Below are 27,496 nucleotides of genomic sequence, written 5' to 3'. Positions count from 1 at the left end.
CTTCTCCCCAACTCCCTTGCCCCAGGCTCAGCCCAGAGCCCCCTCCTATATCGCAAACCCCTCGGCCCCAGCCCAGAGCCTGCACCCCCTCCCGAACCCCAATGTCCTACCCCAGCCCGGTGAAAGTGAGTGAGAGTGGGCGACAGTGAATGACAGAGGGAGGGATGGAGTGGGGCTTTGGGGAAGGGGCGGGATAGATCCTGGGTTGCCTTTAAATTCAAAAAGTGATCTTGGGTGTAAAAAGGTTGGAGACCACTATTCTAGTTTTATGTTGTGATCCTTTAGTCAAGTTACACCAGCATAAAACTGGATCTCAGAGTAGTGAATCCAGTTCTAAATATTAACACTTAGTGTAATGCTTCATCAGTTCAGACCAAAAAAGGAGGCTTCTTGTGCAAGGTGGGAGGGAGGGCTCGAACTTGATGTAGACAGAAAACCCCTAAAAAGAATTGAGTAATTGTATTCAGTAATGCTGAACAGTCACATACTGAAACAAAAAGGATTACCAGGGACTCTAAATTGTGAATTTTTTTTGCAAAATACTCATTCAGATTGACATTCCTGAACCTTCTTTTACTTGCAACCATCTTGCTAAGAGGGGACTTTATTTGTGACACCTGCAGCCTGGAAGCCCAGTGTGAATCAGTTTTTGATTCTGCTATTACACTGATGTAATATCAGAAAAACTTAGTGTGAAGTGCAATTCTTGGAACATATTCTGCACTTCTGAAAATGTCTCAATTACAATTGGTCACAAAGGTTTAAGAATTCTGGGGAGACTTGGGGTCCAAAAGTCCAAAGGTTCTCAGCACTGTAAAGCTCCCCTTCCAAACAACAGTAGGTGCTTAGTGCTGAGTGCTGTTTAAACTCTGGACAGCTTAATTTAGGTGCTTAAATGGGAAACTGAGCACTTTGGAATGTTGTTAAACCCTTTTTGACTGTGAGTGTCTTTACTTTAGAAATGGCCAGATTTTCAAAGTGTCTGTATTTATTAACAGTGTGTACAGAAAAATGAGAGGCGCTTGCTAAAAAAAAAAAAAAAAAAATCGATAACCAGAAAAATACAGTTCTACTTTGTGAGAATTGGGTTCATCATAGCATTGTCTCCTTTTGAAATTTCAGTCATTTTCCCTATGCCTTCCTTCAGAAATCTAGTACTTTATAGAACTGTATACTTCACTGTAGTTACATTGCATTACACTGCATACACTATAAATATTCGCTATTTTCATTCCAGGTTACAGTTTGAAACAGCAGATGATGACAACTTTATTGGGGTACAAAGTAACATTGAAGATGTTCTTTTACTGTTAGGAACATTATCTGGATTGTCCCAACTAGAAGGGGTGAGAACATAATCACTTTTGGTAAACTTATACAGTAAAAAGTCAACTGTAGTCTGTGCTCATTTAACATTGGCAAAGAGTGCTGTAAATCCTTTCCTTTTTACCTGTCAACTTTGAGAAGGAATCACAAATTGACGTATATTTCACATTTCCTAGCATTTTCTTTAGGAAAAGTACAAAAAGTTACTAAAAGTAACTCATATAGCTGCAACCGACTGTGGGAAAAACTTTATTCAGTATTTCCCAGATGTGAAAAATCAGTGTTTTTAATATTTAGTATATCAGGTTGTTACGGGACATTTACTTAAACTATGTAGTCTGTACCAAGAGAAATGCAACAGGAAAATCTGCATGCAATTATGAATGTTCAGAACATTAATGAGGCAGTCTGGCACAAAGAATAACACTTGGGCAATGTTTGGTTCTTGGCTGAGCTCAGCCTTAAAGCCAACATCAGTGTGAAGCATCTGTTTTAAAAGTAGCTCAGAATTAGCTTTCCTTGTTTTGTTCTAAGATAGCACTAACTTGAAAACTGCTCTTTTGGTTTTTAGAAACAAATATGAACATAATAAAAATAAACATTGCACATTATTATTATAATAGATTAGTTTGTGTTGAAATGTTCTGCTCTAACATACCATAAAAAGTCACTGTACCTGTGTAAAAACTAAGATGCCACCAGACTCCTCGTTAAGACAAACAGATTTATTTGGGCATAAGCTTTGGTGGGTAAAAAACTCACTTTTTCAGATGCATGGAGTGAAAATTATAGATACAGGCATAAATATGTATTGGCACATGAAGAGAAGGGAGTTACCTAGAAAGCTTATGCCCAAATAAATTTGTTAGTCTCTAGGGTGCCACTGGACTCCTCATTGTTTTTGTGGATACAGACTAACTCGGCTACCACTCTGATACTTTGTACCTGTGTTTTAACTCACCTGTTGTTTAGATTAACATTACACTTTTCAGATTTCTCAGATAAAGTAACAAAGCTCTGTTATCATCCACAAAACTTGTCATCTAGGGTAGGAGTCATATCAATCTGATCTCATGCAAGTTTTTTCCTTTTTAGCTGAAGTTAGTGTTGCCCCCTGTGGCCCCTGCTAGCTCACTAACTGAAAAACTGCTGAGACAGAATGCAGAGCTGACAGGGCTTGTCAGCAGACTGAGTGAGGAAAAGAACAATTTGAGGAACGCTGCCTTGAAACTGGAGGAGGAACTCAGACGATACCGACAGAGAGGACTTTGTGGGGACTATGTATGTATCTTCTCTGTGCATTGCCATAAACAAATGTGTATAGAACAGGGGTGGCTAACCTGAGCCTGAGAAGGAGCCAGAATTTACTAATGTACATTGCCAAGAGCCACAGTAATAAGTCAGCAGCCCCCCCAGCTCCCACCGCCTGCCAGCAGCTCCCACCAATCAGCGCCTACTCCACCATCCCCCTGCGCACTGCAATCAGCTGTTTCACGTGTGCTTGTGGGGAAGAGCGAGGGCATGCAAGCCTCAGGGGAAGGGGCAGGGGGTTTGGGGCAGAGCAGGAGGTTGAGCAGTGAGCACCCCCCAGAAAATTGGAAAGTTAGCATCTATAGCTCCAGCCCCGGAATCCGTGCCTAGGTAAGGAGCCGTATATTAACCTCTGAAGAGCCACATGTGACTCCAGAGCCACAGGTTGGCCACCCTGGTATAGACTAGAAAGCATCACCCTGTTTTCACATGAAATATATCTACACAAGTTCTGTTCAGTACTCAGTGAGCTGGCAGTCTAAGAGGAGGGAAGAAGGGTGATTAACTTTTCTACCCTTTCTTCTCCTCCTTCTCTACTCCTCCCCCCCCCCGCTCTGTCTGTAATCAGGGTGCCTTGGCAAACTCTTTTTCCATAGACAGACACTTCGTGTTTTCATCCACCTTTGCCTAGTTGGCTGCCATTTTCCCTGCAAGTATCTTGTGCCTCCTCACAAGGAACTAACAGACTCAAGGTGTTTTTAAGACTATAGAACTACTATAAGAGAGCTGTTAGTTTGGGTTCTTGGGACAGATGCAATGAGTATACTTTTCCGTGGAAGTTAATAGCATCATTTCACAGTGCTCCCAACCCCTGTTATCCTGAAGTGTGAGGGCCCAAGGTTCACCTCAGACCTGGGTTTCCCACTCAGTAATGTGATGAGCACACTACTGAATCAATGAATAAATGATAAGAAGATGCGTTGTTAAAAATAGGGTTTGGTCCCCCTGCAGTCTTCTAGACATTCACTGGACAATGGAGCTAATATCGATACTCTCATTGCCTCTGAGAGAGAGATTTGGAACAGAGAAAAGCTGTCACTACAGAAGTCTTTGAAACACGCTGATGCAGAGCTGTCCAAACTGAGAGCAGAACTAAGGAGTGAAGCTTTTCTGAGAGAATTGGGATCGAATTCTGAAAATGCTGTTTTAAAGGTAGGAAGCTCATCACCAACTGCGCTCTCTCAGCACAGTGGGCTGTCTTTTAGAACTGGGCCTGTTTTCCATTGCATTCACCATCATTCTCATTTAGACTAACTGGGGACATCAGTATGATTCAGTTTTCAGAGGCTTGGTCTTAAAGACCTGGAACTCCATTATAACTTTCCCTGGGGTAAAGACACAAAAACACTCATGCCCCTCTTCCATAAATTACATTTCTTTTTTTGCAGCTCAAAACATCCCTATATTATGGAACTGGTATTCAAAGAATGTTAGCATTAGTGCAGGCAGGAAGTGAATAATCACAGATGAACTTCAACGATAATGATGTCAAAAATCTTGGAATTGTAACAGTCCTCTGAATGCTTTCTTTGTTTCTTCTGTCATCTAGATAATTTATGGAAAATACCTGAGAGCAGAGAGCTTTCGGAAAGCTCTCATATATCAGAAAAAATACTTACTGCTCTTAGTAGGTGGATTCCAAGAGTGTGAAGAAGCCACCCTGGCCCTCATTGCGAGAATGGGTGGACAGCCTTCATACACTGACCTGGAAATTATTACACATCGTTCAAAGAGTTTTACCAGATTTCGCTCTGTGGTCAGAGTGTCCATTGCAATTTCAAGGTAAATCACAGGAAGTTACAGGTTAACCAAATGTGAACATGCCATTTAACATAGATTTTATTAAGGCCCTACTTAATTTGCGATATTGCAAAATTGCGGATCCCACAATATTAGGCTTCCACTGCAATTTTGAAACTAAATTCAGGTGTATGTATATTGCATTTTAACAATCACCCCCGCTGTCAGTCATGGGCGCCCAGCTATTCCAAATTACCACAGTTAATACAGGTCCATTAGTACTTTTCCACGATTTTCCATGTCTTGTCCACAACTCTGCCACAATTATTTGACAATCATCCGGCAAATCACGTAGGGCCTTATATTTTATCAAATTAAGTATCTTGTGTAATTTACCATTTTTTGTGATACACTCTAAATTGTAAGTCTTGGTAACCATGAAAATAGTGCATCTTAAACAGAATGCAGAGTTACACAGGGCACTGGTAATGTAGAAGACTAGAGCAAGCTGTTTAAGACATTCTACTGCACAAATGTAAATCAAAGCAGCCTGGCTCTGTGTTGTAATCCACTGATGTCAGAATTTATGGGTTATGATAACAAGCTTTAAAAATTACTAATGAATTACTGGTGACGTCTCCAGAGTGCCTGTGTATTTTAGAAATGTATCATTGTTTCTTTTCTGTAACCTACTTTTTCTTTAAAAGTAAAAACAATCCCTTAAAACGCAGGCATTGTAATCCATAAAATGGAATTGTATCTAAGAAATCAAGTTGTTATAATTAAGCTTTTTGGAATGACGGAGAGAGAATATTGTGTATAAGCAGTAAATACTGTGGCTACCTCTGGTTTTTAAATTCCTTTGAGGCCTCACTCCTGAAAATACATACATGCTTAACTTTAGGCACATGAGCTGTCCCCTGAACTCAGATTACTCACATGCCTCAAGTTAAGTATGAGTGAAAGTGTTTGTAAGATGGGGGACCTGGTGACTGAGGATTTTACTTTAGAATATACCACTGCTATCATGGACCTTTTTTCTGCATTGGGGCTGAAATTTTTTGCAGTTATTTGTTGTGTCTTATATTTTAAGATATTAATGCTAAGTATTGTAGACATCTAGGACAAATGCTGCCCTTAGTCAGACCCATTCAACACCCAGACATCACTAGAATTGTACAGGTATAACTGAAGGTAGAATATGGCCCATGTCTTTTTCTTAGACTTTTAAAACCTAAAGAACTTGGATTAAACAGAAACAGAATTTATCTATCTCCTTACTCAGTTTGCTGCTGTGTGGATTATTATATACCCTAGAACATTATATGTTTGTTTAAATAAAGAAATATTTGGCTTACTCTAAAGTATCTTTTTATTTTAAATGCAGAATGAAGTTCCTGGTTCGTCGGTGGCACCGAGTTACAGGTTCTAATTTAATAAACGTCAACAGGGATGGCTTTAGCCAGAACACAGGTAAATCACTGACTGCCAATGTCTGAAGAAACATCATCCATGAATTATATTAGTGCTGAGTGAACATTTTTGTTCAACCTCCATGGTCTGGAACCAATGGGTTACTCTTTCCCCTATCTGTTTCTCAGCTTTCTGGCAACCCCTTCAGCAGTTCACTCCACTCCACTCAGCATAGACACTAGTCTGAACTCTCTTGGACCTTGCTTCTCATCAGATGCAAATCTGTCTGCAGGAGTTTTTTTAAAACATAGCAGCTTCATCTTAAGCAAAGGGCAGCATGTGAACTGTGAGATTTTTCTGTGTCCGCTGAAGTGTTCTCCGGTATCAGAGACCCTTCCCCCAGCTCTACGAAGGGTGGCTCACTGAGTAAATCCTTCTCAGGGCGTGGACAGGCAGGAACCATGAATCTCACAGTGCCCACCACACAGCCTGAGGAAAGGGCGGATGAGACAACATTGCTGACCATGGTATTGAGCAATAGTTCCTCCCTTTTTGTCTTAACTCCAGCCCAGACAAAAAAGTTCTGATGGCCCCTGGATCAGAGGTAGTGCTAGCCCACGGGGGGCCCCAGCAGGAAAATTTTGCCCTCCCCCTCTCCCCCAACACATAGTGAATAGGGAGCCCCCTTTAGCTGATCAGGGCCATAAGCAATTATTTAGTCCGCTTATGCCTAGCGCCAACTCTACCCTGGATGTACCTAAAATCCAGGAAATCTGATTCCATTTGCCTGAGGGAGGTCAAAAAGCCTTTTACTCACACCTGGCTATGTAAACATGGGGTGAAATCCTGAATCTGTTGAAGTCAATGGGAGTTTTGCCATTGCCTATGGTGAGCCAGGATTTTACCCATGGTCTCCTCTCAAGAAATCTTAAGAATGAAGTAGTCTCTAACCTGGATTTGTGCAGGAAATGGCCCACCTTGATTATCATGCACATTGTGTAGAGAGTGGTCACTTTGGATGGGCTATCACCAGCAGGAGAGTGAATTTGTGTGGGGGGGTGGAGGGTGAGAAAACCTGGATTTGTGCTGGAAATGGCCCAACTTGATGATCACTTTAGATAAGCTATTACCAGCAGGACAGTGGGGTGGGAGGAGGCATTGTTTCATGGTCTCTGTGTGTATATAAAGTCTGCTGCAGTTTCCACGGTATGCATCCGATGAAGTGAGCTGTAGCTCACGAAAGTTCATGCTCAAATAAATTGGTTAGTCTCTAATGTGCCACAAGTACTCCTTTTCTTTTTGCGAATACAGACTAACACGGCTGTTACTCTGAAACCTCTCTATTTCCTGAGGTTCAAGAGAGCCTCCTGGGCTGAATGTGAGTCTGCTTTAGCAATGGAAGTCTGCTGGAAAATGACTGGGAGCGCAGACTACATGTGCACTAAGTATTATGGTGTTAATATAGTGCTACATCAGAATTATAGTTCTAAATTACTCAGTGCAGTGCCAGCCTTATGCAAATTAGGGTACTGCTCGGCAGAATCCCGTAGCTCCAGCCTATGGAGTAGAAAAGGAAATCTAACTTTTCTGCCTGAAAACTGTTTTTCTGCAGAGCTCCCAGTCCTGGTTGTAAAGCTCCACCAATATTCATAGTTACTGTGTACAGTTAAAATAGCTATTTTTGAGTGCGCCGCAAGGAAGTTTTGACTGGATCTTGGTAGCAGGAAGCACCAAGAGCCTGAAAAGTTGTAACTACTGTACGTGAATGAGAGGAGGGGAAGCAACCCATAGTTATATGCTGGGAAAGCTCATGGTAGAACATAAAATTTCCATTTTACAAAAATTACTCTTACTAAACGGAAGCGCAGTTACAGCTGTTTGAGACTTCCTTGGTCTTAAACTTCTAAGACATGCAGTTTGTGAGTATATGTGAATTTATTTCTTATCTATTCTATGGCCTTCCTAATTTCAGATTAGGTGTCAAAACAGGTGATCAAACAGTGGCAGTTGCTTTTATTAATAATTATCTATTTTGCTGCAGTGGCTACGATCCCCAGTCATGGCTGAAGCCCACATTGTACCACATGCGGTACAAACACAGAACTAAAAGACAGTCCCTGCTCCAAAATAGCTTACAGTCTAAGTGTAACCCAAGAAATGGCTGTAACCAGAGGAAGGAGAACAAGTAAACAGTATTGGTCAGCTTGGTAGGCAGTAATAGCTGCACTTCCTTAACTAGCTGTAGTTTAACTTACTTTACCACATGTAAAACAAAGAGTGCACCTGGGATATCTGTCAAACTGCAAAATGTCTGATTTTCACAAGTTGATATTTTTTGTATAGATAATACTTGTTTGTTGTTTTAGGTCACGAGCTAAGGCCTGATTCATTAGCTGGTGGTCTGGAGCTCTATGGAGAACAAAGACATTCTTCTGATAGATCTAGATCAGAACTAGAGTCTCTCAGATCTCCTATAAATTCTCAGCACAGGTAAGTTTGTTAAATAATTATTCTTTGTCTGAAAAGTTTATTTCTACAATTAATACTAATGCACTTTAGGAGTGTGGAAATTTCACAGTTTGCTATGTAATATGCTATATATTTTCTGTTCAAGGTCTAACCTTGCAGTCTCCTGCCTTCTGAGGAACATAATGCTCTTCAGAAACCATCAACAGTATTAATAAATCAGAAAATGGGGTTTTCAAAATTATGTAAATGCTTCTAGCGCCTCATGCCAAGCCCTTATCTATGGACATTCAGAGCATCACCACTAGGACACCGCCATGAAATCCTAGCACTGTTGAAGTCACTGGAGCCAATATTTCACCGCCGAGGCAAGCACTTCTGAAAAATCAGGCTCCAGTCGTTCTCAAGCTGGGGGATGTATTTTCACCTAGTGCCATGGACACTTTCTCTCCCACTACTGTACAGTCTCCCCTCTCATTTGCAATCTCATAACCTATGGCAACTACAGTAGTTGGTTACATGGAAAAGTATTTAATCTAGTTGTAGTGGTTTTTAATGTGCAGCTGGAAACGATGGAGGAGAACTAAAACCATATATAGATATTCTTCAAACATCCTGCTTTTTCTTAGAAGAAATTTTAAAACAACTGTACTTGAAACTGCTACTTCTGCATGTTTTATGCAGTCTCAGTAGGAGACTTACTTGTGATTTTTGCCTCAAAGAAATGCAACAGAAATCTTGGGAATAGCAGGGAAGGTAGGCAGCTGAGGGTACATCTACACTGAAGAAAAAAACCCAACAACCCTCCAGCAGCACATCTGAGTCACAGACTCCAGCTCACAGTACAACACTAAAGAGTAATGCAGACATTCCCGCTTGGCCTCTGAAACCTCCCCTTGCCAGGTTTCAGAGCGCAACTAGAACCATTGACACTGCTATTTTTAGCACCAGACTGTGAGCCCCTAGACTGGCCTCTGAGACTCACAGTCATGGATCTTTTTTGCAGTGTAGATGTACCATGGGGAGAATCAGATGGGGAGGACAATGTGTCCAAGAAACTGGGGAGTTCTACCCTCAGTAGAACACTCATTTTCTAAAAGGCAGCATTTACGTATACTTAATATTCGTAAGATTGCTGCTACATTCTCTTTTGGAAACAGGATTTTTGTACAGGAACTTCAATTTTTGAAACCTACAGCTCATTGTTTTTCTTCTGCTAGGTTCCAGGGCATCCATGTTGATTTAAGCCCAGCTTCCCTTGCATGTTCTCAGCTGCAGAATTATGATCCTGACAGAGCTTTAACAGATTATATCAATCGACTGGAGGCACTACAGAGGCGACTTGGAAGCGTACAATCAGGTAAAAATACTCAAACTTTCCTTTTCCTGGTACAAAGACACAGAATACCTGTTCTGAGTTAGAAAGTATATGCTGGTTTCTCAGGTTCAGTCTTAAAGGGGAAAACTCACAGCTGAACTCAAGGAACAAAAAGCCCACTACCCATGAGAGTGGTCAGAAACTATATAGGAATGAAACTGTATTCAGTTATGTACTGAAGCTTTTGCTGGGGCTGTCTAATAAATTTGTAGCAAGGTTTTAATGAACATCTAAGAGAGACAGGGGCGTGGTTTTGGTAAACTCTTTTGTATCAAGATTCCTCCTGTTTAATCATTTTTTTGTGCTGTTTGGCTCAGTTGTCCTATTCACATGCTGACAAGTACTGGATGATACACTGCAGCATGTTTAATCACACTTTCTGAAAAGGCTCTTCCCGCTAGAACTTTTAACTCCAGTATTTCTTACTGGAACGGTTCAGACTGACCCACGTCTAGTTTGATAAGGAGTCAAACCACTTTAACAAAACAGAATTTAGAAACAAGTAGTTTTGTTCTTGAAGTATATCTTTTACTTTATAGTAGAATCTGCACAGGTCAGCTGAAGTCTTGCAGAAATGTCAGATAACTAATGCTGACTACACATCTAATTTCACCAAGTACTAACACTGTTTTTTAAATCTTACAGGTTCTACTTCCTACACTCATTTGCACTCTGGTGTTAGAAGATAATATCCTTTCAACATCTCCATCATGGTAATGATAATGAATGAACTACCTTTGTGCTCTCTGTGCTTTTGTAGAATGTGTATATTGTGGGACCAACCTGAACACAGCTGTATGATTACACAGTTCTCTTGCTGGCACATCCACACAGACTGGAATTTATGTATATAGGCACTTCGTGTTCATTCAAAAATCATTAAATTACATGTATATTTGTGGAATGCTAATTTAAATGATTAAGTTATAAAAAGTGTATTTATCAAATGGGATGCCAGGAGATGATGCTTGTGTATTTGATTGTTGAATGTGTAGCTGAAAGTGTACTGCACTTTGACAAAACTACACAACTCTGTCCTAATATTTGCTACTGGCAGTGCAGACAGAATATCACTAGTAGAGACCTATTTTTGTAAGGTAGAAGTTTTGAATTTTAAGGGTATTTTGTCAAAGTACTGAAATAAAGATAACTTCATCCTTTTACTTGTTGTTTCAGGTTATTTTAAGTACAGCAGCATTTCTTGTGCACACTATTAAAAGGTAACTAAACCCTGATTCTTGCTAGTTTCAGCTTCAGGGATAGGCAAGAGGATTCCTGGTAAGCACCAGAGCACTGCCTAGGGAAGAAGTCCAGACTCAGCCTGATGTTCTAGTACAATAAAATGATTAGGAATTAATTTTACTCAGCCACTCTGCCAGGGGAGTTTCCTAAGGCAACAACTTGCCAGCTAAGGGCTTTTTTGTATTAGTCTTTAAAAATGGAGAAGTGGTAGTTAGAGATTTTCACTTTGTGGCAACAAAGTTTTGTTACTAACTAGTGTTAGCATCAGGCTGGCTTAAGTTCACATTTATCCATTCCTTTATTAAAAGAGCTTGCTTTCTATATTTTTCTAAAAGTATGAACAGTGTTCTCAGCACAGGAAACTATTTCACAAAGTTTATAAATTTTAATGAAAAATTTCTGCAAGTCACATCAGAGCTATTTTCTACTACACAAGTACAACATTTAACAGTCCTGAAATAAGTTACCCATTCCCATGTGAATTATGGGAGAGGAACCTTATTAATTCACTGTGCCTCTTTGTGAACAGCTTCAGTGGTTGCCAAGATTTAATAGTAAAGGGTTGCAGAAGGTTAGCTATTAATAGGACTTTGTCCCCCAAACAGCAGGCACTTCTTAAAACAAAAATTTTTATAGTGCCCATTCTTCCCTCTACATCATTCTAAACACTGGATATACTCCTAGTTAATACAGTAGTACACACTAGTTTTCATTCACTTTCTTTAGTACAAAATGAACAGAGTTAAAGAAACTACACTTCTCAGATATACATGGGATACAACTGCCTTGCTCTGCTTACTCTTAACTATTAATTCTGGATTTGTAAGGTTCTACTGCTAATCTTTGCACTGAAACCAAGACTTTCATTTTAAATTATGTAAAATTAGTCACACTTGAAACTAATTTTCAGAGAGTTACAGTTCAGCACTTTCTGAAAATCCCAACCCTTAAAAACTGTCTCAAGATGAGCACTTAAATCACCTGTCACATTTGAAAATATTATAGTTTTCTAAATTAAAACCCACGGCAATTTTTATATAAAGAACTATCAAGCATTCTCATGAAAAGTGTTCACTTCTCCAAACATAGATAGGGCTGAAAATCTGCAAAGTGAACTTGTTCACATTAGAATACACATCAGTTCCCATGGATGTCCATGAGAGCATAGTCTTGCCCCTTAAAGTAGCTGAATCAAGGAAAATAGGTTTTTTAAAAGCACCTATTAAAATTTAAGCTTGTAAAAAAAAATTAGATGTTCACCTGTCCTAAAATTTGACTGACCAGTTGGATTCACCTATACTGATATGGAGCATCCATCTTAAAATTGTTAACCAGACACTTTCTTTTCTAGTTGTGTAATTTAGAATGTACAGTACTGTGCAGCGTACAACAATTTCACATTTTACAGCTAAATTAACCTCACTTTCATAACACTACACATCCAATGGACCAGCTTTTCTATTAACCATTTAATTGTGTCAATTTATTTAAATAGAGAAATAATTTTGTCTCCAAAACTTAGTGTGATCGCTTTTTGTATCTGATAACTGGGTTATCAGGTGTGTGAATCATAGTTGTATAGTTTACAGTAGGAAAATATCCATTGATGAGATCAAATTCATATAAACGAAGCAGAGTAGACCAAATAGTCTTAATCTGAACATAAGCAAAGTTTTCTCCGATGCAACGATGACGGCCTAGAAGAAAACCCAAGAGGAGAATAGTTAATGCATTTTGTAATGCATCGTGAGCTAAAATAAAGAGTTAAACAATTAGCTTTAAAATGTACACTGCTTTCTTTCAATGTATTTAAACAACTGTTTATGGTACTGCTTCAGCAAAGCACATACTTAAGACTGATGGACATCAGTAGGAATAAGCACATATGTATATCTTTAACAGCCATACCACTACTGGTTAATAGGAGTAGTACATAGGGTTGAATTTGAAATTAAAACAATCTTCACAGCAGCAAATCTCACATACTGTCTACAGAACAGAATCTGCTTTATTTTCTTGGCAAAAATCTTCATTAATTCAGCATTAAGGGAGAACACACATTGAAAAGTTATTCCCAGATCAGTCATAAAACTTTCCTCTGAATGTTATGTACAATGATGCAGTTATTGTTGCCATCAGAATTGAACTCTGCACAGTGAATGTTAGTGTAGTTTTTTCCCCTTGACAATAAGTAAACAAACTTGAAAGACATGCTTGGAGCAGTAAGCAAGGAATCTTTAGACATGCAAAAACTAAAATTACATTAATTGAAATAGAAGACAAAACTTTTTACTTCATGCATTAAACAGCACTTTTACAGTCAGTTTCACTTTCTCTCCCCATCTGATCAGTCTCTCATTTGAGAGGGTCTTTTACAAAGCAACAAGAGAAAAACTTTCAAAAAACTTTGGACAGTGTGGGTGTAAGACCACACAGTGGCAAGTGTTGTACCAAAAAATACTTCCAATGGACTAGAGTTTAAAATCGACTAAGTCCCTTTAGTTTAAAAGTGAAGGTGGCATTGGGTAACAGATGTTTGAATTACTAAGATGCTGCTATTTTATCAATGCACTGGTTCTCAAACTCTGGGTCAATACCCCAAAGTGGGTTACGACCCAATTGTAATGGGGTCACGTTGGCCAGCATTAGACTTGCTGAGACCCAGGGCTGAAACCCTAGCTCCAGCCCCACCTGGGGCAGCAGGGCTCACGCTGACTCCTGCTCCAGCCCCCTCCTGTTGTCAGAAGGGAGCCACAGTGCAATGAAGTTTGAGAACCCTTAAGTCCTAATGCAATTTCTGAGTGTATCATTGGACTTACCAGCACCAAATGGCACATATGCAAACTTCTCTCCAGCTGCAGGGTTATCGTGGAGGTAACGGTCAGGTTTGAATTCTAAACTTTCTATCCAGGAATCCTTAAGTCTGTGATTAACTGTGGGAGATACGCAAACCTGATGGCCAGGAGGAATAGTATAGCCAGCAACAGTCTACAAGAAAAAAATAAATAAATAAACAAGAGTCCTGTTACAAAAAGCAGTTCTCCCTTTTCCCTTCTGCAAAAGTTCTCCCAGTGTCATCCTCAGCTTGGTTTATAAAGAGTTTTTTTTAGCTGAATAATTAGAGTAGTCTAACTCTAATCTGGACCTCCGCTGGAATACTATGTTTAAGTCTAGTCACACCGATGGTCAAGAAAGATGAATTCAGTCAAAACAGGTGCAGAGAAGAGCTATTAGGAAGATATGGAGAATGGAAAACCTAGAATAAGATTAAGAAAGCTTGGCTTGTTTACCCTGGCAAAATAAAGGCTGAGAGACAACTTTAAATAGTTCTTCTCCCTCTTTGGTATTTACCCTTGGTGCATTTATAAAGGACAATGTTGGCATAAGAATAAATGGATATAACCGGCCCTGAATAAATTTAATCTGGAAATTAGAAGATTTCTAGTCATCAGAGGAATGAGGTTCTGGAACAGCTTTCCAATATGAGTAGTAGGAGCAAACAACAACTAGTGTTAAGATACAGCTTGATACATTTTAGTATAGGGTGGAAGTTGTCTGCAGTAGTAGGGGACTAGACTCGATGACCAAAGAGATCCTATGTTCCTAACTAGGTATTGTATTCAGATGGAATGTATGCTACGTACTGTATTCAGATAATTGTAATACGTAGCTTATGAACACGGAGTGAGCTCATTTCCTCTGCACAACAAATTCTTTTAAAAATTAAAAGAAGAAAATTTTAAAAATGGTGCAGGTTGCACAATGACTTTCCAGTTTTGGTGAAAATGCGTTTCATATTAATCATGATGCCCAAGTGAATATACTTTGCTCCCAAACTGGCATCTTATGTACAGCAGGTTTATTTGGGACACAGTATGTAAGTGTAGCTGTTAAGTAAATATAAAGACAAAAGAAGTACTGCCTGCGTAATACAGTAAAACAGACTTTACAGCCAGACAATGAAGTTCTGTGACTGCAGGCTAGGAAACGGGGCCAACTCTTGGGGAGACTGATCAAGACTGAAAGGAGTAAAAAAATTAAAAAGAAACAAAGTATGAAAGGAAAGGAAATTAGCACTGCCATTCTCTCTCTCAAGTGTTGCACACCATTCTCCAAATCTTCAGAGCCCTTTTGGTAATTATGGCCCAGGCTTTTTTTTTTTATTGCTCCAGTTTACTCAATCTTTAGATTCTGTTTCACCCACCCCTCACTGACTGAGGATAGAATCTGGAAAGATGCATGTTAGGGTAAAAGATGCTGACATTACTACTGTTCTGCCTCCCTTCCAAGATGGGACTGTGTCCCTGGGACCCTAGCCATGACCATGCATGTCACATGAGCAAGTGTTGAGCTTATTTTCACACCCAAAAAGCCTCCTATTGAAGGGGTCTCTTACTACAGAAGATTTGTGGATCTCTTTGTGTGATTTTTTTTTTTGTTCATTTAAAGAAAATTTAAATAGGGAAAGACAAGTGTAAGAAAATTTGTCAGTTGCATTAGAAGCAATATTGGGCACCCCATCAAGATAGTAGCCTGAAACCTTGAGAAATACCTGTAAAGACAAAAGGGGTGTTTTTCTCTCCAAAGTGTTCTGGTTTCTCATGCATGCATACAAAAAGAAACAGAACAGCGTGTTACACAAGAGAAAAAGCTTCCTTTCCTTGGAGTTAAACAAGGTACTTTCAGAATAAAGGAGCCTGTGTTACAGCTCCATCTATTGTTGAACTAGACTGAGATGAAAATAGTAAGACCTAGTAAGGAAAGTATCACTTTTTTTTCCCCCCCTTAAAATGTTATACATAGTGATATATCTGCGATCATCAGCTTGACTTGTTCATTCCCGATACAGAACTAGATCTCTCAGTACCCACACACATGAAAGACTTAGCTGCAATGCAGTTAAGGTCATTCAAGTAAGCATCCAAAACACTACAAACAGTAAAAATAAAAGTTTTAAAATCTGAAGTTAAGCATGTTCTCTTCCACATCATAGAACAGCAGTTATACAAGAATATTTATTAACCAAAACCCAAACAGCACTCCACTCCAACATCAGTTGCTCTCTCACTCACCTGTAGAGAGATGTTTTTTTAAAGAAACATATTGTTTGTGCCCAAGGGGACAGTCAGAGGTAATCAGACTGCTTAATATCAGAGACATATAGGCCTCATTTTCAGATCAGCTGACATCAGTGCTCAGCCTATGTGCATTGCAAAGCAGATGTGAGGTATATCAGGTAAGAAGGGCAGGGTACTAACAGGTTAGAAAAACTACAAATCAAACTAAGACCAGAGGCAAGAGATGAAAAGTTCACACTAGATAGCACTGTGTTTTTCAAAGTACAAAGGAACAAGTGTCAATGTAGGAGACAGAAGGCCCTTCAGGAGGAAGCAAGATTAGTTTACCAACAGAAATACCACAGTACAATAAATAAAATTAAATATACTAATTTCATATTCACAAGTGCAGAAAGTAGACAAGTTTCAAGGCAGGGGAGATCCTGATCTTTATGCCCTTACAAGAAAAAGGGTATAACAGACCCACAGCATCGGTGATTTAGCAAGGTACAACAAAAATGCCACAACAAGTTCTCTGATAAACAGATTAGTGCCGCTGGCTCCCAAACTCTTCTTCATTTTCCCTGGTCTGACAGGAATAAGCTGAAACCATCAAATTCCAGTCCTCCTATGCCCCTGTGCTAATTAGCGTTCTGCACACTGTGCAGCTCACTGCATAACTTGCTAATCTCGTTGGTGACATTTGCTAAGTTAAAAACCTATTTTGGACTTGCATCCTTTCTGACTGTCATTCCCTATCTACTACAGATTTACAATTGATGTACATTACAGCCACACCACTGATCTGGACACAGTCAACAAATATGCTCACCTGGGGAGTTCTGGCCATTCTCATCATGGTCATTATAGGAGGTCTAATCCTTAAAGTTTCTTTCAGACAGCGGTCCAGCATGTTCAGCTCCTTCAGCTGCAAATATAGTCAACTTTATCAGTTTCCTCATGATTTAGGAATATTTAACATTCATAAAACAGTATTTTTCCATTTGAAAAATCTGTGTGATAAGCTGCTCATATATTAAATACATAATTCCAAATATATACTTCAGTAGCTACCCTGTTTGTTTCTGCTTTATTTGATTGAATTAAAAAAATTCCACTATCCAGAAGGTGATACTAGAATACAAGCTACCACCAAAACCTGCTTTCATTCACCAAGTTCAAGGATATGAGCATCTAGCATACATGTGACAGATGCTGTAATTGTAACAGTATCTGAGTAAGAGTTTAAAACATTTTTATAAATTCATTTTCAAAAATTTAAAGATAGCCTGAAAGTTATATAAACAAACAAACCTGGTCATAATTTAGGGGCTTCAAGTCTTCTCCACAAACTGTTTTCTGTTCTGCATAGCATTGTTCCTGTATTGATTTGTCTCTAGCTAAAAAGAAGCCAAGCCAAGCACTGGTGGTAGAAGAGGTATGCTGGCCTGCTAACAACAACCCAATAAGCATTCCTGCAATCTCATCATCTGTCAGCAGACGGCCATCCCTAGATTAAGGAAATAAAAAACATGCTAGCTTTACTTGATTAGGTATCCAGATATAGTGCCATACATCATGTTAAATGTTGGACTGTAGATACTTTTAGCTTCAGTTTTTTTCCTTCCTCCAGTTAGGGAACTGCAGATGCATGGGAAAGAGGAGAGATTGCAAGGCAAGGAGCTAGAGAGAAAGTCATCACATGGCTGCCATGAGGGAGAAAAGCAACAGCTATCTGACAGCTGCCTCCAACATTTGGCTAAGCATCTACAACAAAACCTCCTAACCTTTTGATCTACACTTAAACACAGCTAGTAATGAATTTGGCAAGACCACACCTTAAGTCTGCCATTTGTGCATGGAATTTTACTGACTCAGACTCAATTCTTTTTCTTTCTACTGAGAACAGAGGTGTGAGAAAGGGTCTGTCAATATATATGTCATGGTAGAAGAAACTGCTGGAAGATTTCAAAAGAGGCTTGAGGGCAACAGAAACTAGAGGCATCCAGCAGGGGTACAGTTGAGAAATGAGGCATGCAACAGGGGTACAGCCTAACTCCTGCAGTACATAACGGAAAGGAAATTAAAAAACTAACCACCTTGATTAGGCTACAGAAATTGAGCTCAAAAGGGCTTTTGAAATATGGGACTTGAAGATAAGAAGGCTGGGACGCTTTCCAGAGATGATTAGAAGACAAAACTTTACTGGAGACACCAACTGTGGCATATCCTCTCTAGAAGAGACTCCTGATAAAATCTGCATTATGGAAACATTGAGGTGACCTCATCTAGTGGGTTTAGAGTTCCTTACCGTAAAGATCGATAAGTAGGCTGGGTAAGTGAGATGGAAAACGAGGCTGTTACGCTGACTAAGGGGTGGGGAGGGACAGGTTTTGTTTTGTACCCATGTAACATCTTTCTTCTCTATAATTGAGATAAGGAAGCCTAGCTCCCTGAGCTTTGCACAGTATTCAGGTGGGGTATTTTAGTCTGATTTTTCTTTACATTTTTAAATCAATCTTGGTTTTAAGAAATCTACTGTTTGGGTGCTTCACACAGTCTGCACCTAAACAAAATGAATTCCTTCAGCCTCTAGAGGAAGGTGGCAAAAAAGACTAAATTCCACCCATTATCCTCAAAGTGGCATGGAAAGAGGTGTTCTCTCCAAATCCTATAGAAAGCTGCATATAAGAGGAGAAAGCCAAATAACCCAAGGAAGAGACGTGAGGAGGATGGGGTGGGTGACAAGAGTCATGCAGCAATGACTTGGAAAATTTTGGTAAATGAAGTATACCCTGTTAAAATACTAAGCACTTCCCCCTTACGCTTCTAAATGGCAAACCTTCAACACTTTCACTTACTTATAGGTAACATCCAGCAATGTTTGGAGCATGTCATCTTCCCTGTCCCCAGATTGCCGGCGTTTCCGGATTACTTTATAGAAAATATTCTTTATTTCTCTATGTGCTCTGTCTCTACGTCTGTAATTCAAAGCATTTTTATTAGAGTCTTTGTATAAAAATAAACACACAAAATGCTGTAAATACTTATCAGATGTGCAGAATTTTTCTTTGCAAATAATCAGTGACAATAGAAAAGATTGTGAATAAGTATTTTAGGCATTTTATCTAAACAAAAGTTTCCACTAGTCTTTAAAAGGAATATTTCAGTGACATGTGAGTCATTTACTACCCAAATATTAACTGGGTCATAGTAATTTCAGATACCAATTTGAGGAGCAGAACAGATTAGGTATGTGATCCAATAGGTGTAATTCCATCAAGGAGTTCTGGGAATACGGAGTGGATAATGTGCATCACAGTACAATGTGCGCACCAGAAACACAAAGGAATATAAGACTGGGAAAACTGGTTCAAGCTCCACTGAGCTGATGAGATGGGCCAGAGAGAGAGAGCTGCTTTGTGTTACAACATACCCTAACACCCAGTGCAATTAAGCACAAATAGAACACTGTTGTTGCCTAAACTGGCCTATACCATAACCCTGTTCATTTAGATTAAGTATCCTATAACACCTTGCATTTGCTGAAGCAAGCATTTGGCATAAGCAGATAGGAAACGTGTCAACATCGAGATACATTCTATGGCTTAATGAAAGCTAGGGAAATACCTTCATGGACCAGTACCTGAAATGCTAGTATCCAAAACAAAGATAAGGAAGGAACAGAACAAGAAGTTTGGGAACTGGGACAAACTATTGGGTTGGATTTTAGTGACATGTAAAGAGATATGTGACTCGTAAAATCATCATATAAATACTACCCAGCTGAAATGTAGAACTCTGTGAGCACATCATCTGCAAAAGGTGAATGTAACATCACTGCATGAGACAGCTTCCCAGAGACTGGTATCATAGAGAACCTTTTCCCTGTACATTATTATTGGCTTAGAGCAATAAACCTGACAGATGTTATTTGGTTTACTGAACATATTTCATAACTAACCAAAACGTAGTCAAGGAGCTGACTATACAATTTCAACAAAAGGATGCACTGACGTCCAGGTTTCTGCCTTCCAAACGTCCTGAATGGGGAGGTTTGCCAGCAAGGCCACAGAGATAGACCGTGCCCTGGTGGAACGTGCTTTCACATTGTTGTGTGGTTACAGATCAGCTAACTGATAACATGTCCAGATACACTAGGCAATCCAGTTTGATATTCTCTGTGAAGATATGGCCTGCCCTTTAAGACCCTCTGCACAGGCCAGGAGCAGTCTAGGCAATTTTTGGAAGGATTTAGTGCTGTCCAGATAGAACAAAATGGTTCTGCGCACATGTGACAGTACCCTCCAGTTTGTACTGCTGCTAGGAAATTCTCCAGCATATGCATACTGGCCTATATTCACCTAATATGGAATATGTATTGACATTATCACTTGAACTACTAATTTGCTTGAAGTTAACCAAGCACTTAAGTGCTTTATTGAATAAGGGCCTATACAATTATACTATACAAAAAAAAAGTGTTATTTGTAGTAGCCATTTTAATTCTAAAGTTTTAATACAAATGAATTTAAGACAAGATGCAAACAAACCCATGTGCTCATGCAGAACTTGAAGGATCAGACCCAATATAATATCTTACATAAAAGTCATTTGCTTTGTAGAAAATGAACAAAGCTTCAAAAAGTGCTTTGAACTAGAACGGTATATACTTAATTACATGCATTACATTTAGGCAGCTCAATTATACTGAATTAACATGTTTAGAAACTCTCAAACCCACATTCTTAATGCTTTGACTCCAATTTAGGTACTCAGTAGTTGTGGGGATAACATTTAGTTATGCTGTAATTGTTATGTTTTTAGGCATGCTATACGTCTTATGCTTTTAGATGTCAGTTAAAAGCAACTGTCTTCCTAATTTCTAGTTGAGGTTACACCATGAAAACAGTGTTTTGATAGTCTCCCCAACAGGAAATATCCTTGCATTCCATTTTTATTTAAAATTCATCTTTAATAAAGTATGTTTTAAGTAAATAGCTGAAACAGGCACAGAAGTATCTTAAGTACATCCAGTTTAACGTGTTATTTTTGGTACCTGAAGCTAGGCAAAGGAAGCCAACCTGGCAGAAGCCAAGCTGCATGAGTAAATCCCCCATCCAGATCAGCATACAGTTGTGCCACCTTCTCATTGAGTAGGCTTCTGATCTCCTTCCCATGTAAACAATGACTTGCGGTCAAAATAATGAGCTCTGAAAGAGCTTCAAACAAATCTGAATAAAGGGAGGAAAAGGAAAATCAGTCAGCACGCATTTTGGGGAAATGGTGACAAGATTAACAGGCCACTACTTTCACTTCTGCCAAAAAAAGGTATTAACAGAATACACACAGAGAATTTTAAATAATTTTTTCCTCTGTGTTTCTGAAAGTGTTCTTCCACAAATGGATCCCTGTTTTGGGACAGTGGGAAGGGGATACTGGAAAGGCTGGTTGGGAGAGAAGATAGAAAACATTGTAAAGAACTAAAGGGGAATTCAGTAGCTGAGGCAGCTATAAGCCCCTGCTTGTGCAAGCGAGATGTGCCCAAACTGGCACTTGATTATTATTTACCCCTACAAAATCCAGAAGTAATTGCCATGATGGTTGAACTCGTGCCCCAACACCACACAGTTGATTTGAAGCACTTTTGTGGGAACATAAGGTGCATTTCAACCAACTGAAGGAAAAATATTTTTAAGTATTTCCAAGATAATTTTTTTCAACTGGAGATGAGGGCTATGTTGTGCTATGATCCCTGCTCACAGCTCTAAAAGAAGGGTGTATCACTTGTACAAGAAGACTGATGAGATCTGGTTTCAGAGAGAAAATACCAAGAAGCCAGTCTTGGAACAATAATCCTCAGACCTGAAGGTTGGACTCAAAGCTTACTCTGCACAGTGCCTTACCTACAGTAGACAGGAAGGAGTAAGCTGCTTGAGGATGTCCAAGCTGCTCTGTTACAATGGGAGAAAGAATTCTATGGCTGTCACGTTATGTGACAAAACATGCTGGGAAAGAGGAAGGAGTCTGGAGTCTTTAAAATACAGAGTCCTCACTTACTAGTGAGCTGTAGGGAAGACAGCACTGAGGAAGGAAGTGGCAGCTGGTTCACTGAGAATGACCCCAAGAGACTGAATTTATGGGCAGTTCAGGTTAAGGAGCTACAGAGGCTCCTTTATTACTACTTTTCATTTTGGGGTACTGGTCTCTATGTTAGTCATTGTTGTGTCTTAAAACTAGCTTGATTAAGAACCTCTTTATCTGTTCCTTAATCCACCACAAAAGTGGTGGATTGGACCATACTGACTATCCATCCATCCTTGACAATCCATCACCGAGGAAGAGAGACTTCCTGGGGTCTTAGATGACCATAACAAATTCATCAAAGGACGCAAAAGGAAGGCATTATTAACTTCATCAGTGATATGAGTGCTTTTACTGAGCTACTCCAATATACAAGCAAGGAAAGGTGGGCTATGTTTGAGGAAAGCTGTTTTATTTGGAAAGGATCCAAAAAAGTGTTGTCAACAGTTATCAGGAAAAGAATTTGCTTCTGTACAATTCTAATCTTCCACTGATAATCTTAAAGCCTATGCAAACAAACATTCCCTGAAAAGAGTAACATCAGGTTTGGGGGGAGTTGGACAAAGACTGCTCATGTCAGAAAAGAGGTGAGTGGCAATAAAAAAATATTCTACTGATAAATCTGACATAGCTTTAAAGACTGCTCTAGAAACACAAGTAATTCAGTCATAACCATCTTCTATTCTGTGGGCCCAACTGTGCAGTTCTTACTCATTAACATGCTACTCCTGGGGGAATTCTCCACCAAAAAATTAAAAATTCTGCATATATTAGTTGTCAAAACAACACAACATAATCATGCCAATTTTGATTATTTTAGTAATTTATTTCAAAATACCTATCAGCAAGTATGTCTGTAACAATACAGACAACAAAAGAGATTCCTCTAGGAGTGGAGAGTTAAAGAAACCCTTATGACAATTCAGTTCCTGTTTCTCTGTTATGCCTTTGTTGGGTGCCTCAGTCTGGGTGTGTCACATGTGCCAGCTGGCACATCTTGGGGAAAAGTCTGCCCTTCCAGTCTTTTAGTAGATTCTTGTTTGTTCTCCCTGCCCCCATGGGGTTACCATATAGAAGTTCCCAAACAGAGGACACTACTGGGGGAAGGAAAGCTGGGGGAGGTATCTAGGGGTGCTGGAGCGGTGTGTGTGTACTGGGAGGGGGTATTTGGGGGTGCTGGAGGGAGTTCTGTGGGGCCTACCCCAGCCCCCATCACAGGGCCTGACACACACACGCCCTCCCCCACCAGAGCCCAGCTATGGGGTGCCAACCCCCCCTCCCCGGCCCAGACACCCAGACCCCCTCCACTCCCAGAGCCCAGGGAGAGAAACAACCTGATGCTGGGTCCTGAGATTGTGTTGAGTTTCCTGCACACCACCTCCTTCCTTCCAGTAGGGTGACCAGATGTCCTGATTTTATAGGGACAGTCCTGATTTTTGGGCCGCTCTTTTATATAGGCTCCTATTACCCCCCACCCTAGTCCCAAATTTTTCACATTTGCAGTCTGGTCACCCTACCTTTAGGGCATATTGGGAATTGTAGCTGCCAGGAAGCCTCCAGCTCCCCCACCCCCAGCAGTGTCCTATATTTGCGAGCTGGGGAATCAGACTCTGCAGGCTCCAACTGCCCCTAGTGGCAGCCAGAAGCTCTGCAACACCAATTCTGCCAGAACAAATAACATTCTGCACAGAACATTAATTCTGCATTGCATAGTGGCACAGAATTCCCCCAAGAGTAACACGCTCATGATGAAGCAGCCCTATTCAAATCAATGAAATTTGGGAATAAATGCTCACCAATAAAATGGACAGGTGGAGTCTATTTTTTCTGATTAATTTTTTTAATCTAATTTGGTTTAAGACAGACTGTTTTAGTTAAGGAAGTACAAATGGTTTGTTTCTTTAAAGAGGATGTGAGTCATTGATCTTGATTCTGGAACAAAGGAATAACATTTAGAAATGCTGAACTACTGGTTTAACAGTGAAGCTATTAGGCACAAGTGGCCTAACCCCTGCCAAACTATCCTAATTCAGCCTGAACTACAAAGCCAAGAGCAAATTAGCTATTTACACCTACTACTAAGTTTGAGAATGGCTTCATCCTCCCCTGAGCTTTAAGTAGGCAAAGGCATTCCATGCTTTGTACCTGGTTCTTCTGAGCATGGAATGTCTGATAGAGTTTGACCTGTTTTTCCTATTAAAAATGTTCAAGTAGATTAAAATACTGTCAGATGAAGCTAGTTTTGTCTACTTCATGCACTCCCTTCAGTGTAACTTTTCAAAACACAAAGCATCTGATCTTGCTTACTTCTTTCTCCACTGTCTCCCCAGGATTTGAAGTACTCCTTTGTTTCTTTTTCAATTACTGGTACGTGTTGTTTAAACTGAGCTATATTCAGCCCAGTTTTTAGCATTTTCTTTTGTTCCAAAAACACCTGCAAGGGTTAAGATATTAGAGGTACGTCATTACAGTTTAGTCATTAATAGCGTATTGCAAGTGGTACTAAAACAGAAAAGGCAGAAATAGAAAAAGAAAGAAGTTACTGTGGACAGGTAGAACCTTCTAGAAGCTAAAGTAAAATGAAATCAAGATTAGGATTCCACAATGACACACACCTTAAAAAATTCCAGAACAAAATTTAAAAACAAAACCTAAGCTATAAACCTGAAATTCCATTTGAGTTTAGTTGCTTTGGTTTTCAAGCAAGAATGCTTGCTTAACTACATCCAAACCACAACAACAATACTGTGATGGAGTTGCAAATCTCTTACAGTGTCAAAGCAGAACTCATTTACCATATTCTATATTAAAGTTTGGCACTACATTTGGCTAACATTTTCAGAGTTAAATAGAGTTCCTAAGTCACTCAAATAGCTAAACAGCACCTGCAGATCCTATTGGACTTCAGTGGGAGCTGCAGATGCTTGGGCACCTTTTGAAAATTAGGCCACTTATTTAGTGCCTAAGTTTAGACACCCAAATCTGAAAATGTTAACTAAGTGTTGCAACACTGAGCCAGAAAGGGTTAAGCAACCAGCAGGCTAAATGACCTGAATTCAAACTTTAAAGACATATTACAAAAGTATATAAATGGTAATTAAGGCCATTCCTTATAACCAAGCCATGGCAGGTAGACTAGAGCTTTGAAATGGAAACATGTATTGTTACAGAATTAGAGGTAAATACTAATTGTATGTGCTTATTTCTATCTTGTTAGATGTTAATCATGTAAACAGATGGTTCCTGTCCATTACTATACTCTATCGATTCAGAGATCAAAAGGGAATATTAACCTTTAGATGAAACTTGAGTGTAATAATATCATCTATATTGCTCTTTGAAGTTTGTAAAAAACTGTTTATGAACTGCTTAATGGATAATACCTTATGCTGATGAATCCAACTGGTTATTTGAGTACACATAGGAAATGGGAGTTTTTATTTCAAAACCACGATTCTTCACCAAAGGAATACCTGCTGTCACAAGGCTATTGATAACCTGCCAGAGATCTATAAAAGACCTCAGATCTGCTTAAGCTTGGTCAGGGGAAGCTTGAGTCGTAAGACTGAGGTCTCCAGCTCCAGTCTGGATTACCCTGCTAATTCTCATGGAAGAATCTGAACAAAAATCTATATATGGGCTGCCTATTTGGACTATAACCTAATTAACCGATCCTGGAAAGAACTTTTTGCAATTCAGCAGCTCACCATCTCTACTATGAAACTGACCTAAGAACTGGATTCATAACTGAATAATGATCTTTTAATCAATACACTCTTTTTTAATAAATCTTAGTTTAGTTAATAAGAATTGTCTGTAAGCGTGTACGTGGGTAAGATCTGAAATATTAATTGACCTGGTGGGTAATGTGTACAATCTCTTGGGATTGGTAGAACTTTATATATGATGAACAAGATTTTCAGTATCCTCATCATATCTAACTTGGCTGTCTGAGTGAGAGCCCAAGGCTGGATTGCTTTAAGGAAACTATGTTTTTGGTTTCTGGGCAACCAGTGAGGTATTGTAGAAGCCGTTTTGTTGCTGGCTTGGTGAATCTAAGTATAACCAGCACTTTTGAGTCTGCCCTATTCTTTGCAGTTTGCCCTGACTGGGCAATCTCAGTGTGCCCCGCCACCCACCACCACCAAAAACAGTCACTAGTGTACTCTATGTATTCAATTATAGTTAAATTACCATTTTTGTAGCATCATGTAGTTTTCAAAGCAAAAACATAACTAGCCCAATAAGTACAGTAATTACAAATATGAACTAGTTCATTAGCGAATGGAATCTCTCACTGGATAGGGCATTCCAAGAATGTTACTATATAGCAGTTAATTCACATATTGGAGTCAAATTCCATGGTTTGATTGCAGAAAAGGACAGAAGATCACTTGATATTGTATTAGGCTTACATATTCAGCCAAGTTACCCACTAACTGGGTACATAAAGAGCAGTCTTAACATGCTGTATTGTTTGCCAGTAACATTATCCATTTCCAAGAACCGCAGCAGTGCTTCAGGTAGTGCATTTCCTTTGAAAGCAAGAAACAGATAGGATATCTTGAGGCCACTAGGGAAAGGTAGGGAGCTGTATGCCAGCAATTACTATGCAATAGTACCAGCCATGCTGGTCCCAGGATATTAGTGAGATAAAGCTGGTGAGGTAGTATATTGTTGCTGAAAAAGATATGCTTTCAAGTTTACACAGGATCTGAAAAAAGAGCTCTGTGTAATCTTGAAAGCTTGTCTCATTCATCAATAGAGGTTAGTCCAATAAAACATATTACCTCACCCACCTTGTATATATCATTTTAGATGACTGTCATATTATAAAGATCATGGTTAACAGACAAAGACTGAACTCATGCTGTTTGTCAAAAACAAAAATACAAAAACAAAAACCCAGAAGCAGCAGCCCAAATATATCCACTAATTTCCACCATCAAGCCTCAGTCCTGTTCCAAGTGGCCTACGATGGGTGAAAGTTAGGATTACAGAAAATGAAAATTCTCCTTGTAGCCCCATGAGCAGCTCTGCGACCCAGAAGTGCACCAGACAGTTTCTATCCCTCTTGTGCTAGAGCTATTCAGCAGCTCCCCCACTGCCTGGGAGCCCCAGGGAGAGCAGGAAGGGAGCTCAAATGGGTGCGTTAGCCTAGCAGAGTGCCTAGTAAAGGATGGCCGCCCACACAATCCAGGGCAGGGCAGAGGGGACCTCCCCAATTCTCTGCACCAACCCAGATTAAAGCAGCATAGGCACAAGTTGCCTGAGGACACTCCAATCTGACAGAGGACCACAAGAGATTATATGCCACCTGGGAATAGCTAGAGCACAACATACTTCACTCATTCTCCCTTCTCCCTCTGGAGACATAGGAGCTAGTAGAACAGGGAAGATTTTCTGCCCCAAAATATTGGGCCCCTTGACCTTGTTCAGGGTGAAGAGGTTGGACACCACTGATCTAGATACTTACATG

At 39.7% G+C, this 27,496-nt stretch overlaps 2 protein-coding genes across 16 annotated transcripts in view; one reads left to right on the top strand and one right to left on the bottom strand.

Moving 5' to 3' along the window:
• AKAP9 (A-kinase anchoring protein 9) overlaps nt 1–10,797 on the top strand; it is a 209,556-nt gene extending 198,759 nt beyond the window's left edge. For 12 of the 15 annotated variants that reach the window (XM_073333994.2, XM_073333991.2, XM_073333990.2 and 9 more), the window contains 8 exons: nt 1,238–1,346; nt 2,422–2,607; nt 3,571–3,789; nt 4,187–4,419; nt 5,765–5,850; nt 8,157–8,280; nt 9,477–9,616; nt 10,280–10,797. In XM_073333994.2, coding sequence (XP_073190095.2) covers nt 1,238–1,346; nt 2,422–2,607; nt 3,571–3,789; nt 4,187–4,419; nt 5,765–5,850; nt 8,157–8,280; nt 9,477–9,616; nt 10,280–10,323 — 1,141 coding nt within the window. In that variant the 3' untranslated portion in view covers nt 10,324–10,797. The remainder of the gene's footprint in view (nt 1–1,237; nt 1,347–2,421; nt 2,608–3,570; nt 3,790–4,186; nt 4,420–5,764; nt 5,851–8,156; nt 8,281–9,476; nt 9,617–10,279) is intronic. The other 3 variants (XM_073333988.2, XM_073333985.2, XM_073333999.2) reach the window with 1 other exon arrangement.
• CYP51A1 (cytochrome P450 family 51 subfamily A member 1) overlaps nt 1,245–27,496 on the bottom strand; it is a 37,039-nt gene continuing 10,787 nt past the window's right edge. The window contains exons 4-10 of the mRNA XM_073334003.2: nt 24,325–24,451; nt 20,993–21,167; nt 18,795–18,914; nt 17,248–17,443; nt 16,766–16,861; nt 13,696–13,864; nt 1,245–12,573 (exon numbers count right to left, since the gene is read on the bottom strand). Of these exons, the coding sequence (XP_073190104.1) occupies nt 12,395–12,573; nt 13,696–13,864; nt 16,766–16,861; nt 17,248–17,443; nt 18,795–18,914; nt 20,993–21,167; nt 24,325–24,451 (1,062 nt within the window). The 3' untranslated portion in view covers nt 1,245–12,394. The remainder of the gene's footprint in view (nt 12,574–13,695; nt 13,865–16,765; nt 16,862–17,247; nt 17,444–18,794; nt 18,915–20,992; nt 21,168–24,324; nt 24,452–27,496) is intronic.

Source organism: Lepidochelys kempii, chromosome 2 (assembly GCF_965140285.1).
Source record: "Lepidochelys kempii isolate rLepKem1 chromosome 2, rLepKem1.hap1, whole genome shotgun sequence".
Taxonomy (NCBI): Eukaryota; Metazoa; Chordata; order Testudines; family Cheloniidae; genus Lepidochelys; species Lepidochelys kempii.
The sequence above is the reverse complement of the archived record's forward strand: the minus strand, read 5'-3'. Positions and strand labels throughout refer to the sequence as shown.